Consider the following 12195-nt stretch of genomic DNA (forward strand, 5'->3'; position numbering starts at 1 on the left):
GCTGATCACGGCCGGCAACATGAATCCCTTAGAGGAAGGGCCTGAGCCAGGGTCCTTAATTGTCCCTCCTTTCCCCCCCTCCGTGTACCTGTTCATTATCACTGGAGTCACCAGTTCACGGCTCCTTACCAGGACGATGGGCAGTTCCTTGGTGTTGACCCACCTGCCTCACATCTCCCTCAGTGTTCCCAGGTCCCTCTGTTGTTAAGGAACCTTAAGTCTTACAGCCCCAGGTGACAGCTTTCCTCTCTCTCCAGCCCCATCCTGTCCCTCTCTCCCTCCTCCACTTGTCTCCAAGTGAGCTTGCTGTGCGTGGGTGTGTGTGTACACATACTGTTCCTTTCTAGAAACTGCAGGACAATTTCTCACTCTGTGTGGGGGCTAAGGTGACACTGTGGTTCTTGAGCACCATGTGAGGCAACTAAATGCGGGTACTTCACACGTAGGACAGTTTCCGCGGTGAGGACATTTGGAAGTTACCTTCTCAGCAGTAGTGCAGCGCAGTGTTAAGAACTGCATTGTGCATTCTGGGCAGTACACCTCACACCACATTCCTCCTGCCCAGCTGAGACCTTGACCCTTGACCTTTCATGTTTGCCAGTAGTGCCACTGAAGCCCAAGTGGGTGCCTTTTATTCCGTTACCACAGCAAGCACATCTGGCCTGTCCTTCCCTTTGATGTCCAGGTCCCTGAGGGTGGGGCACCATGTGTGAAGTCGGCAAGTGAATGTCCAGGGGCTCTGTAGCACCTTGGAGCTTGATTAATATTTATTTACAGATTGTAGGAGTCCCTTGGTCAAGGTCAGCATGAGCAGAGGCTTTGTGGTGATTGTGGGGTTCTATATTGGATAGTGCTAAGACACCAGGGGGCAGGCAAGGGGATGTGTCAGGTCACAAGATCTCAGGTGACATCAAGGAGCCCACACTGTCCCCCAAGGCTGTGAGAGCCTCGAGTGTAGGGAGAGGAGTGGCAAGGGCAGTTGTGTGGAAGAAGATAGGTTTGAGAGGGTCTGGACATGAGCTAGGACATCCTGTCCAGCAGGAGGTGACACTTGCAGGGCTTGGGATGCACTACAAGCCACACTGGGGAAGGAAAAGAAGGAGGAGGTAGTGGAGAGGAACCCAGCTGGAAGGAGGAGGTAGTGGAGAGGAACCCAGCTGGAAGGAGGAGGTAGTGGAGAGGAACCCAGCTGGAAGGGGAGGTAGTGGAGAGGAAAAGATGCTAAGCCCGGACTAAGGACAGCCGCAGGCCTGCTGAGGTGACTTAGTGTCCACACCCCACACCCACAGTGGCATGCGTCTGCCTTAGGCTGGTTATCTTTCCCTCAATGTCTAGCTCCTGCTGGCCGTGTGTGAGAAGGGCACGCCCATTGGCACCAGCTGCCAGGGGGCCACTCTCCCGTCCATCACCAACGTCATCAACCTGGCCGACAGCCACGACCGCGCCGCCTTCGCCATGGTCACGCACGTCAAGCAGGAGCCTCGAGAGCGAGAGAACAGCGAGTCCAAAGAGGAGGTGAGGCTGTGGTTCCACAAGCCGAATTCCTGCTCCTGTGGGGATTTTATGTGGACAGCAGCAGCATGTCACAGCCTGCTGAAAGCTGAGTGGTACCCCAGCATCCTCTGTCTTTGTGTGTTGGTGGGGGCAGGTGGGGGCAGGTGTGCATGCGCACACTTTTGAGACAAGGTCTCTGTAGCCCAGGCTGGCCTGGAGCTCACTGTCCATCCGCCTCAGCTTCCAAGTGCTCAGTTTTTCTCAAAGGTAAAATTGAGAAGCCTTGCGTACTGTACTGTCTCTGAGACAGACAACTTTGCTATGAGCCAGAGCTGCGCGGGGAAAGTATTTTACTGTTGGAAATTTTTCTCTCGAGTGGGGAGTGGCACATGGTGTGTGATGAAGCCCTGCTCTCTGGAGCAATGCCTGTCACAAAGAAGCCCTAGGGCTGGCTTGAGCCTGCTAAGAACTGTCCCACTCTCTGCTTTGGCCGGTTGACCAAGGCTGGTACTTAGTCCTGATGGCTCTCTGCTCTGTTCTGCAGAGCTTTACAGCTCCATTCCCATGAGGCTGGTGGCTTTTTACAAGCTTGCCTTGTCGGCCCAGCAGGGGAGTGCAGGGGAAGAGCTGATTGTCTTTGTCCTAAAAGGTGGATGTCATCCCTTTTCCCGTGGGGGATGTCTGCACTCATTAACCAATAAGAATTTAAAATTTTGCTCGTGTTGCTTATCGTGAGATCCTTTGACGGCCTGGCTTTCTCCCGCCACCTTCATGGCAGTACATGTGAAATGACTCATCTGGCAACTTACAGATGCAGTTCGATGACTAATTGTTCACTGTGATTTTCTAGAACTTCAGACACAAACAAGGTTCATTCCTGTTTGAGGCTGAGTCAGGGAGGACATTGCCCGGCCCTCATGGTGACCCTGGCAGTATCATTTGTGAATGAGCAAAGCAGTGGCTGAGCAGCTGTGCTGCATTTCCAGGAATGATGGGCTATAATTCCTAATAATTTTTACTGTTTTGTACTATTTTGTTTTCTTTCCATAACCAGATGTAAGAGTGAAATAATGGCATTTGCACAGTTATTTAGAAAAGAGCTCTGGTGTGTTTGTTAGGACCCATGATGATTTAAAGGCAAGTTGACTGTCCTTTATCTGAAGTGTTTCGGGTTTTGAAGGCTTTTGGTTTTTAAGTATTTGCATAGACTTTGTCACAGGGCACATCCCTAAAATTCTGAAATCTGAACACCTTACAAATCCCAGACTTTATGTGTCTCAATAAGTTTTGAATTTCAAAGCATTTGGGATTACTTCCAGGAAACTAGTAAAAATCTGAGTTGCCAAAAACGTAGCAGGCAGTCTGCAAGAGCTGAGTTAGTTGCATTTTCTTTAACTTTTTGACCCGCTGGTTTTGCTTGTGTGTTTTTTTTCTGCAGGATGTAGAGATAGATATTGAACTAGCTCCCGGAGATCAAACCAGCACACCCAAAACCAAAGAGCTTTCTGAAAAGGACATTGGGAACCAGCTGCACATGCTCACCAACAGACATGACAAATTCTTGGACACACTCCGTGAAGTCAAGGTCTGTGTGCGAGTCTGGAAGGGGAGCTGCACACCTGCACCCCTCCCGCACGTTCTGAATCCTATATCACAATGATTCCACAGAGCTGTGAGGTTTTCTTCTACCAGTACCACGTAGTTTTCTTTCCCATCAGTTGAAACCATCACAGTTCTGTGAGGCCCTGATGTGGGTATTTAAAGATTTGAGAAAGCAAGTTGCAGTGCCTTGTGTGAAAAGACAGATAAAGCACTTTCTTCACTGTCAATAAAGAAACGATAAAATTGTCTGCTAAAAATAAACGGTTAGACTTAATGCTAGATTCTTTTTCAAGTGCAGAGAGGAGGAGAATGAGGTATGTGGCAGTGGGTGAGAATCCCCAAATGTTTCTAGCATTGGAGATTTAGCCAGAAGCAGACCTGGCTTCCACAGACCCTCCAATTTATTCTGGGTATGATTGGTTTCTCTTTTTTTTTTTTTTTTTTTTTTTAACTTAATTGTGTTTTGGATAGTTTCATTCTGTAGCCCAAGCTGACCTCAAACTTTTGATCCTCCTACTTCAGCTCCCGAGTGCTGGGATTACAGGTGTGCACTCTGGGCCCAGCTCCAGAGTGATAGTTTCTGTGTAGTGACTGGGAGGATCAGTTCAGGATCCATGTACCACATCACCTTGAAAGAGTGTTACACAGAAACATTGATTGTGCTGTTCAGGTCAGGATGATGATGAAAAGTCATGAACCACTACTTAGGACAAATAATTTTTATTCTAGAGTTTTTGGTAACCAATCCAGAATTCCTGCATCAAGATCACTGTGGTCTTGGGTTAGCATCAAACTCTTCATCTTCTGTTGGCTGGAGCAGGAAGTAGCAGCTTCCGTACACATTAGCTGATGTAGCTGACGTGCCCTCATCAGCATAGACTAGGCCCCTGCTGCCCTCACTGCCAGAAAGAAGGACTGTGGGTCCCAAACTGTGGGAGCTGGTCACTGCATAGGTGCTGACTCAGCAGTAGCCTCGGACCCGCTTCACCAGTGTTGTTTCCAAGTATGGACATGGGAGGCACAACTGTGGCTGACGCAGTCCTTTTCTGCCCCAGACTGGAGCACTGCTCAGCGCTTTCGTCCAACTGTGCCACATCTCCACCACCCTAGCAGAGAAGACCTGGGTCCAGCTCTTCCCCAGACTATGGAAGATCCTGTCTGACAGACAGCAGCACGTGAGTCTCTCCTACATGGTGTCTTAGCTTTTGATGTGTGCTCATGAGAGTGCGGGCTTAAGTTCCAGAGCGTGAGGAGACAGCTGACTGCTATCCAGGGCAAATCTGAATTCTCAAACGTTCCTGGGTGCCTTGGTGGGGGAGTGGGGGAGAGTCAAGGCTTGTGGCATTTTTCATTTCTTTGGTTGGTGTGGGTTGGGGAAGCAATGGTTTGATCTTACTTTGTAGCCAAGGTTGGCCTCGAAGTCCTGATTCTCCTGACCCAGATTTGCCTGTTGTGAATAAGACCTAATCAGTATGCTGCTTGGTCCCAGGCCCTCGCAGGGGAGATCAGCCCATTCCTGTGCAGTGGCAGTCACCAGGTGCAGCGGGACTGTCAGCCCAGTGCGCTGAACTGCTTCGTGGAAGCCATGTCCCAGTGTGTTCCCCCGATCCCCATCAGACCCTGTGTACTGAAGTACCTGGGAAAGACACACAATCTCTGGTTCCGCTCCACGTTGATGCTGGAGCATCAGGCCTTCGAGAAAGGTCTGAGCCTGCAGATAAAGCCAAAGCAGACCGCAGAGTTCTATGAGCAGGAGAGCATAACACCGCCACAGCAGGTGAGGACAGCGGGCTTGCAATGTCGCACACGCACACCCACACATGCACACACACACACACACACACAAAACCCTCGATTGCAATCCAGTGCAGTTGTTTGCCCCAAGCACTCAGAAACCACCGTCCATTTTCAGGAGATCCTGGACTCCCTTGCTGAGCTGTACTCCCTGTTGCAAGAAGAGGACATGTGGGCGGGCCTGTGGCAGAAGCGGTGCAGATACGCAGAGACGGCGACAGCCACTGCCTATGAGCAGCATGGGTTCTTTGAGCAGGTATCATCCACTGGGTAGAGGGCCGGCATATGCTGCTCATGATTAGACCACATACGAGAAAATTTTAATTGTCCTACTTAGTTGTATATGTGTAATTAGAAAAAAAATGCTATTTTAAGGACATAATTTTGAAATAAACTCATTCTTCTTGCTTTACAAAAAAAAAAGGTTGATAGTACTGGGTCCTCAGGTCAGTTCACACTTGAGAAGTTTACTGTTTATGTGAGCCCCTCTTTTTGCAGTGCTGCTGATGGAATAAAGGCAGACACTTCACCACTGAGTCACTTCCAGCCCATACTGTTCAATTTGAATCATTTAAATCCTACCCGTGAAAGCCCTTTGGTGGCGGTCTTGTTTTAGTATGCTGGGGTTTGGTCTCAGGTCCTCACTTTACCACTTGAGCCACACTATCAGCCCTTGTTTATAGCGGGTTTTTCAAAATAGGGCCTCTTGAACTATTTGCCTGGGCTCCATGCAGGACACTGGGGCACAGAAACAAACCCTGGCCCAGCCTTATGGCTCTCGATCACTACAGACAGAAAGTCCAGGTGTAGACAGCCTCCCCCTCCATTCTGTGTGAGGATCGTCTTTCCCCTCACCCTTCTCCCTCCCTGCCACGAGTGGGGGCACAAAGTGGCCTTGGAAAAGAGCCTGGTGCTCCCAGGTCTGTGGTCTGACTTGCCCAAGTGCTTGAGCAAAGGCGGCAATGCAAAGGTGGTGCTTGTACTTAGACAGTGGCTTGACAGCACTGTTAATTTTCTAGGCCCAAGAATCCTATGAGAAGGCCATGGATAAAGCCAAAAAAGAACATGAGCGGAGTAATGCATCCCCCGCCATATTCCCTGAGTACCAGCTCTGGGAGGACCACTGGATTCGGTAAGTGAGCCCGGCTTCGTGGATGCAAGGGAAAGTCTCCGAGAATTCCTTGCCATGTTGTTAAAGGGGTTGTTGCTACCTCATAGCCACGTAAAGAACAGAACAGACAAGAGATTTGAGCAATGCATTTAAAGTCTTAGTTACTGAACGAGTGGAGAGGAAACAGTAAACCATTCCTGCCTTCCCTCGGGCTCAGGAGCTCTGTGCTCCTGGCTGCATGGTGGGTGGTTCCAGGTACCAAGGGGCATTCACCCTGTGTTGGCCCTGCTGGCATCCCATATGCTCCACTGTCTGCTGAGCTGCTGTGCTTTTGTAGTGGCAGTTTACTACTTCAAACCCTGCCCCCTCTCCGGATCTGTCAGTAATGGCGACTGAACTTCTGCTCTGACCCCTGCTCTCCTAGGTGCTCCAAGGAGCTGAACCAGTGGGAAGCCTTGACTGAATACGGCCAGTCCAAAGGCCACATAAACCCCTACCTTGTCCTGGAGTGTGCGTGGCGGGTGTCCAACTGGACCGCCATGAAGGAGGCGCTGGTGCAGGTGAGGTGCCCTCCCACGCCTGTTGTTAGTGAGGACAGGGCTGTCCCAGGATCTGTCACTGTCTTCTAGAGATTTCTTTTCACTTACACCAAGGTGAACATTTTAGGAAAGAAATGTTACGTTTGGTTTCTTCTGATACCTTTCCTCAATCTGAGTGAAATTGTAAATTAGGTATTAGTTCGTCACACAGTTACAGTTATGCGTATCAGGTGTGGAGACCTTGGCCTATGAGAACAAAAGGATCAGTGTGTAGAAATTTGGAAGAACAGAGTCAGTTGTATTGGTGGCCTGGATTGGCAGAAAGGCTGGAACTGAGTGACAAGGTGAGCTGGACCATCCCAGGCCCTGTGCATATTCTGCCATCTTTCAGATCGGCTGAATGCAGCAGTCTCCTAGTCAAAGTCTGTTGCAGTCCCTGTAGTGTGAAGGCAATCAGTTTGTTGAGCTGTGCATGTTTCGTTGTAAATTGAGGAAGTCATGCACAGGAACGATGTGCGCACAGCACATTCCTGTTTTTGCACTGGAAAGCAAGCTGGTGTGGTTGCTTTACAGCCAGCGATGGGCCCCGCACCAGAATTTGGGGAGGAGAATGTCCAGAAAAGATGGTCTTGCTGTGACTTCTGAAGAAGTCAGATTTCTGTTCGCTCTTTGCATAATTGGTCACGATAAGTTGTATATGAGGGGAGGGATGCCCACCTTCTTACACAGGCTTCTTCCGCTGCAGGTGGAAGTGAGTTGTCCGAAGGAGATGGCTTGGAAGGTCAACATGTACCGAGGATACCTGGCCATCTGCCACCCCGAGGAGCAGCAGCTCAGCTTCATCGAGCGCCTGGTGGAGATGGCCAGCAGTCTGGCCATCCGTGAGTGGCGGCGGCTGCCCCATGTAGTGTCCCATGTGCACACACCCCTTCTGCAGGTAGGTCTGCCACCTCCGTTGTGTGCACTCTGCTCAGTGCAGCCAGCGGAAACAGTAGTGCCTCTCATTTTAGGATTGCTAGGAAATTTAAGGTCCTCATTACTAAAGACATTGTCACAGTGATTTTGATGGTTTTGCTTGTACCTTAGGGATTTCTTTGGTGCCCACCATGCAATCCAAAAAGGTCCCAGCCTTGAGACTTTCAAGACTGTGGTTAAGTGGCCCAAGCCCTGACTACTGCTTCCTCTGTGTAGCAGCTGCGCTATTCGGAACAATTTGTTTCAGCCTCTGTTCATTGCTTGAATCTCACCTCAAGGCGTTCCTCGCCCACAGCCCCTGCACACTCTGCTGCTCTCCACAATATTTCGCGCTCATAGCCTCTTCACACATGCATGCTCACGCACGTCCCCAGACCTGTGCTAGTTGTATCCCATCTTATCCCTGGTGCTTGGCTTGGAGCAGCTGCCACTATGGCTTCGAGAGTGGTACAGGCCATGGCAGTCATCCACACGTCACTTTGTTTCTCTCTTTAAGAGAGTAGTGTTGAGTCTAATCCAGTGTACTGAGTCTTGTCATAGTGGATATACTAGTCCATTTTCCACTGGTGACACAATACCACAGGCTGGATAGTTATAAAGAAAAGAGGGACCACATCTCCTGATGAGACTTCTGCTGGCTATTGGTGGTGTAGGGCAGCAATGGTAAAGGCCAGGGAGCAAGAGAAACAAGTGCGTGCGTGTGTGTGTGTGTGTCTGTCTGTCTGTCCTCTGGACTCCCTTATAAACTATCAGTATTTAATTTTAATACTGGGGGCTCCACCCCAACGATCCCAGTCACCTCCCAAAGCCCCTCCTCATGACACCATAGTTGTTTGTCTCTACCGTTAGTCTGGTTCACAGTGGAGATGGGATCCCAGCCTGAGTTCTGAGGACAGACCGGTGCAGTCACGGCAGTGAAGCTGCTTGTTAGTGTCCGTGGGCATCCTGTCTTCATAGCAGGCCAGATGTCTACGGAAACAGTGGCTTATGTTACTTTTCACTTATGCTTTGTGCATCTCTTACCTTTTGCTTTTTCTGAAAGTGTGACCTAAGGTATTACTTGTTTTGCAATACACAGTATCTCTAATCCAGATTATTCATCTGTTCTAAGCTTTTTGTTAAGAGGACTCTTTCCTAGAAAAGTGCAAAGGTGGTTTGCCGCTGCTGTGGTTATTGGGAAAAGTCACTTTTTCATGAACAAGAGAGAGGCACTGAGGAGCCACTAGTGTCAGTGCAAGGCAGCGTCATTGTGAAGAGCAGTTGATTGTGCAGTTGTATGTTTTTTATTGGTAATGGTTTTTTGTTTTGTTTTGGTGATACGGGTTTGAACTCAGGGCTTCATACTTGCACAGCAGGTGCTCTCCCGCTTGAGCCGCACCTCCAGTCCATTTTGCTCTGGTTATCTTGGAGATAGGGTCTCCTGAACTAATTTGCCTAGGCTGGCCTTGAACTGTGATCCTCCCAATCTCAGCCTCCCAAGTAGCTAGGAGCCACCAGCTCCTCGTGCTCATTGTTTATTTAAAGCAAGAAGTATAAAACGTGGCATTTCAGACATAATCCTGATTGGAGTAATTTGGAGGTAAAATAAAAGGCAGCTTAATTGGCTTACAGTGCCTTGCTCATGGCTGATAATCTAATTATCTGTGTGTTAGTCTGGTTGTGGAGTTGATGTCTTTCACCCAATACCATTGCTGAGCAACCTGACTAAGAAGTCTTACACATAACACCCAGCAGAATTCGCTTAGGAGGCCGTTTTGTAGCACCTCATTTGATGACTCCTGGGTTGAAGTGATCCTCCTGCTTCGGCCTCCCAAGTAGCTGGAACTGCAGGTGTGCGCCACCATACCTGGCTACTACTGTGGCTTGTTTGTTTCATTTTTAAATTCACAAATAATAATTGTATGTATTTTGTGTTTATGAGCACAGTGTGATGGTTTGGTCCATGTTTGCATTGTGGACTAGGTTACATGAATCAACAATGCATTGTCTCACGTGCATTTTTGTGGTAACGATGTTTTCACAGTGTGTCATTACTTGTCAGTCCCGTTCTGTGCTGTAGATGACAGAAGCTACTCCTAGATGGAAATCCCTCCCCTTTGCTGACCTTCCCCCTCCACTGCTCCGCAGCCTCTGATAGCACCGTTTTGTTCTCCTGATTGACTTTTGTGATCCATGGATAAGTGCAGCTGGGAGGTCAGCACTCTGACAGTAGCCAAGCCATGGAATCAGGAGAGTGGGCAAAGCAGGCGTGGGCAGGGGAAGTGGCTGTGAAGGGCGACGTTGCCAGGAGCCACACGTGCACTGTCTTTGGAAGACTGACTGCAGTTCCTTTGGGTACAAACTCACACAAGGGAGAGCTGGGTCTGCTTTTAGTCTTCAGAACCTCTGCACTGTTTTCTTAATTTATAGTCCCACTAATAGTGACCACACCTCCAGCAAAGTGCCTTTTGTCCAAACATACAAATATTAAAACAATGAATAATTTTTCAATTCTTTTCAGCTTTTTTAAATTATATTGTACTGGGGGTACATTGTGACATTTACAAAAGTTCTTACAGTATTTCATAGTTGAACTCACCCCCTCCATCATTCTCCTTTATCTCTCCCTTAAAATTATTTTTTAAAACACATTTTGAACTATGGTTTGTGAAATGACCTCCTCTCCACTATACCACCAAACCAAATGACATGAAGCAAAAGCCTTGGTGCTTTTGTTCAAACAATTATGTTCCCATCTTTGGACCCCAAGTTTGGGATGGAGACTTTGGATGATGATGTGCTCCATCACAGACACTGCTGGCGACATTGGTGCCAGTGACATTTCTGAGAACACCAACACCAGATTTTTGGATTGGCTGCTAATCTAGATTATAAACAAGAAAACCGGAATACTGTCATTGTGAACCCGGGCATAGAGCAGCTCTGTGGCAGGACTTCAGACAGGGCGATGAAGGACCTCAAAGCTCTTTTCCTCTGTTGGAGCAGCAAGAACACTAAGGAAGATCGTCAAAAATCACCTTTTCAGAATTCTAGAAATTAGACAAAGGTGTGTAACAATCCAAAGACCGGTGCTTGCTACAGAAGAACATTTGCATTTCAAAAGGACAGCATGGTTTGTGCTGTTTTGATTGTCCGCTCCTGTTTTCCCTCCCCCAGCTCTGCAGCAGCAGTAAACACGCTCAACCTAGCCTCCTGTGGACAGCAGAACAGATATAAATACACAAACACGGCCCAAGAAACTGAGGGGTCCCAGAGGGTTCACCCACCTCTCGCTCACCTCTGCACATGAGCAGGAAGTGAAGGCTAGGGTACAGTTGCAGTTGCAGGCTGCCTGCCTCCAGAGGCGGCAAAGCCTGTGTGTCCTGGTTTAGTGCTGAAGGACGCTTGTGCATAAGCTCACTGAGCACGGCCACCATGTGATCCTGCACTAATGTTCCCAGGTGTCCATGTAAGAGACATGACGACTGTACACGGCCATACAAAACCTCAGGGGATGTTTGTCGCAGCCACTGTGCAGAAGAGCCACAGTAGCCAGAATGTGATCTAGACACCAGGGAATTTTACTGTCCGTAAAAGGAACAAAGCACTGATAGGTAATGCTGTAGTGTGGGTGAACCTCAGAAAGCATCATGCGGAGAGGGAGCATGTGTTGTGTGGCTCTGGTTTACGATGGCTGCAGTAGGCAACTCCAGATAGACACCAGATCAGCGGTTACCAAGGGCTGAGGAGGGAAAATGGAGAGTGGCTGCTGATGGACACTGGGTTTCCTTGGAGAGCGATGGAAATGTTCTGTCATTAGCTAATGGTGATGGCCGTGCATCTCTGGGAGTACATGAAACTACCACTGTTTAAGTTATAGATTAGTAAACTGCTACAAAATGAATACTCTGGTCTAGGGCCAGTGGCTCACGCCTCTAATCCTAGCTACTCAGGAGGCAGAGATTAGGAGGATCAAGATTCGAGGCCAACCAAGGCAAATAATATGTGAGACCCTATCTCGAAAAACCCATCACAAAAAGGGCTGGAGGAGTGGCTCAGGTGGTAGAGCGCCTGCCCAGCAGGTGTGAAGCCCTGAGTTCAAACTGTAGACCCAGTACTACGAAAAATAAGTAGATAAATATGCTATTGTTCTTTTTACAACAGCCTTTGAAGCTTTGTTGCAGTGGGGCAGAATTTAGACAGCAGAGGTTTTGGAAATATGAATGTACTGAATTGAACTTGTAAAAGAAAAGCATCGTGTTCTTTAAGCAGTTTTGAAAATTAAGGTCGGCCAGTGCGGGTGCTCACGCCTGTAATCCCAGCTGTCAGGCAGAGATCAGAAGGATTGTGGTTTGAAACTAGCCTGGGCAAATACTTTGCGAGACCCTATCTCAAAAAAACCCATCACAAAAAAAGGGCTGGGGGAATGGTAAGTGGCAGAGCACTCGTCTGACAAGCGTGAGGTCTAAGTACCACCAAAAAAACAAACAAAAAAAGATACAGAGTACTGAACTGTGCAGTGTTTGGGAGGGTTAAAAATATAATATACTGTGCCTCAGAGGCGCATCCAACCTGAGGAGGGGGAGGACATACCTATAAGAAGCAAAATTTGGAGTAGAAGGAAGACTGGCTTTGATGTCATGCCAGTAGAAAAGAAAAGAAGTAGAATAAGGACTGAAAAAGAGAAGTGTCCCTGTGGGC

The 12195-nt window shown here is 48.5% G+C and overlaps 1 protein-coding gene across 11 annotated transcripts in view; it reads left to right on the forward strand.

Annotated features, from left to right (window-relative positions):
- Window positions 1–12195, forward strand: part of Trrap (transformation/transcription domain associated protein) — a 101654-nt gene that overhangs the window by 67506 nt on the left and 21953 nt on the right. For all 11 annotated transcript variants that reach the window (XM_074075532.1, XM_074075538.1, XM_074075537.1 and 8 more), the window contains 8 exons: window positions 1336–1515; window positions 2933–3079; window positions 4152–4271; window positions 4586–4873; window positions 5009–5146; window positions 5910–6022; window positions 6426–6561; window positions 7286–7477. In XM_074075532.1, the coding sequence (XP_073931633.1) occupies window positions 1336–1515; window positions 2933–3079; window positions 4152–4271; window positions 4586–4873; window positions 5009–5146; window positions 5910–6022; window positions 6426–6561; window positions 7286–7477 (1314 nt within the window). The remainder of the gene's footprint in view (window positions 1–1335; window positions 1516–2932; window positions 3080–4151; window positions 4272–4585; window positions 4874–5008; window positions 5147–5909; window positions 6023–6425; window positions 6562–7285; window positions 7478–12195) is intronic.

This window comes from Castor canadensis, chromosome 6 (genome assembly GCF_047511655.1).
Source record: "Castor canadensis chromosome 6, mCasCan1.hap1v2, whole genome shotgun sequence".
Classification (NCBI taxonomy): domain Eukaryota; kingdom Metazoa; phylum Chordata; class Mammalia; order Rodentia; family Castoridae; genus Castor; species Castor canadensis.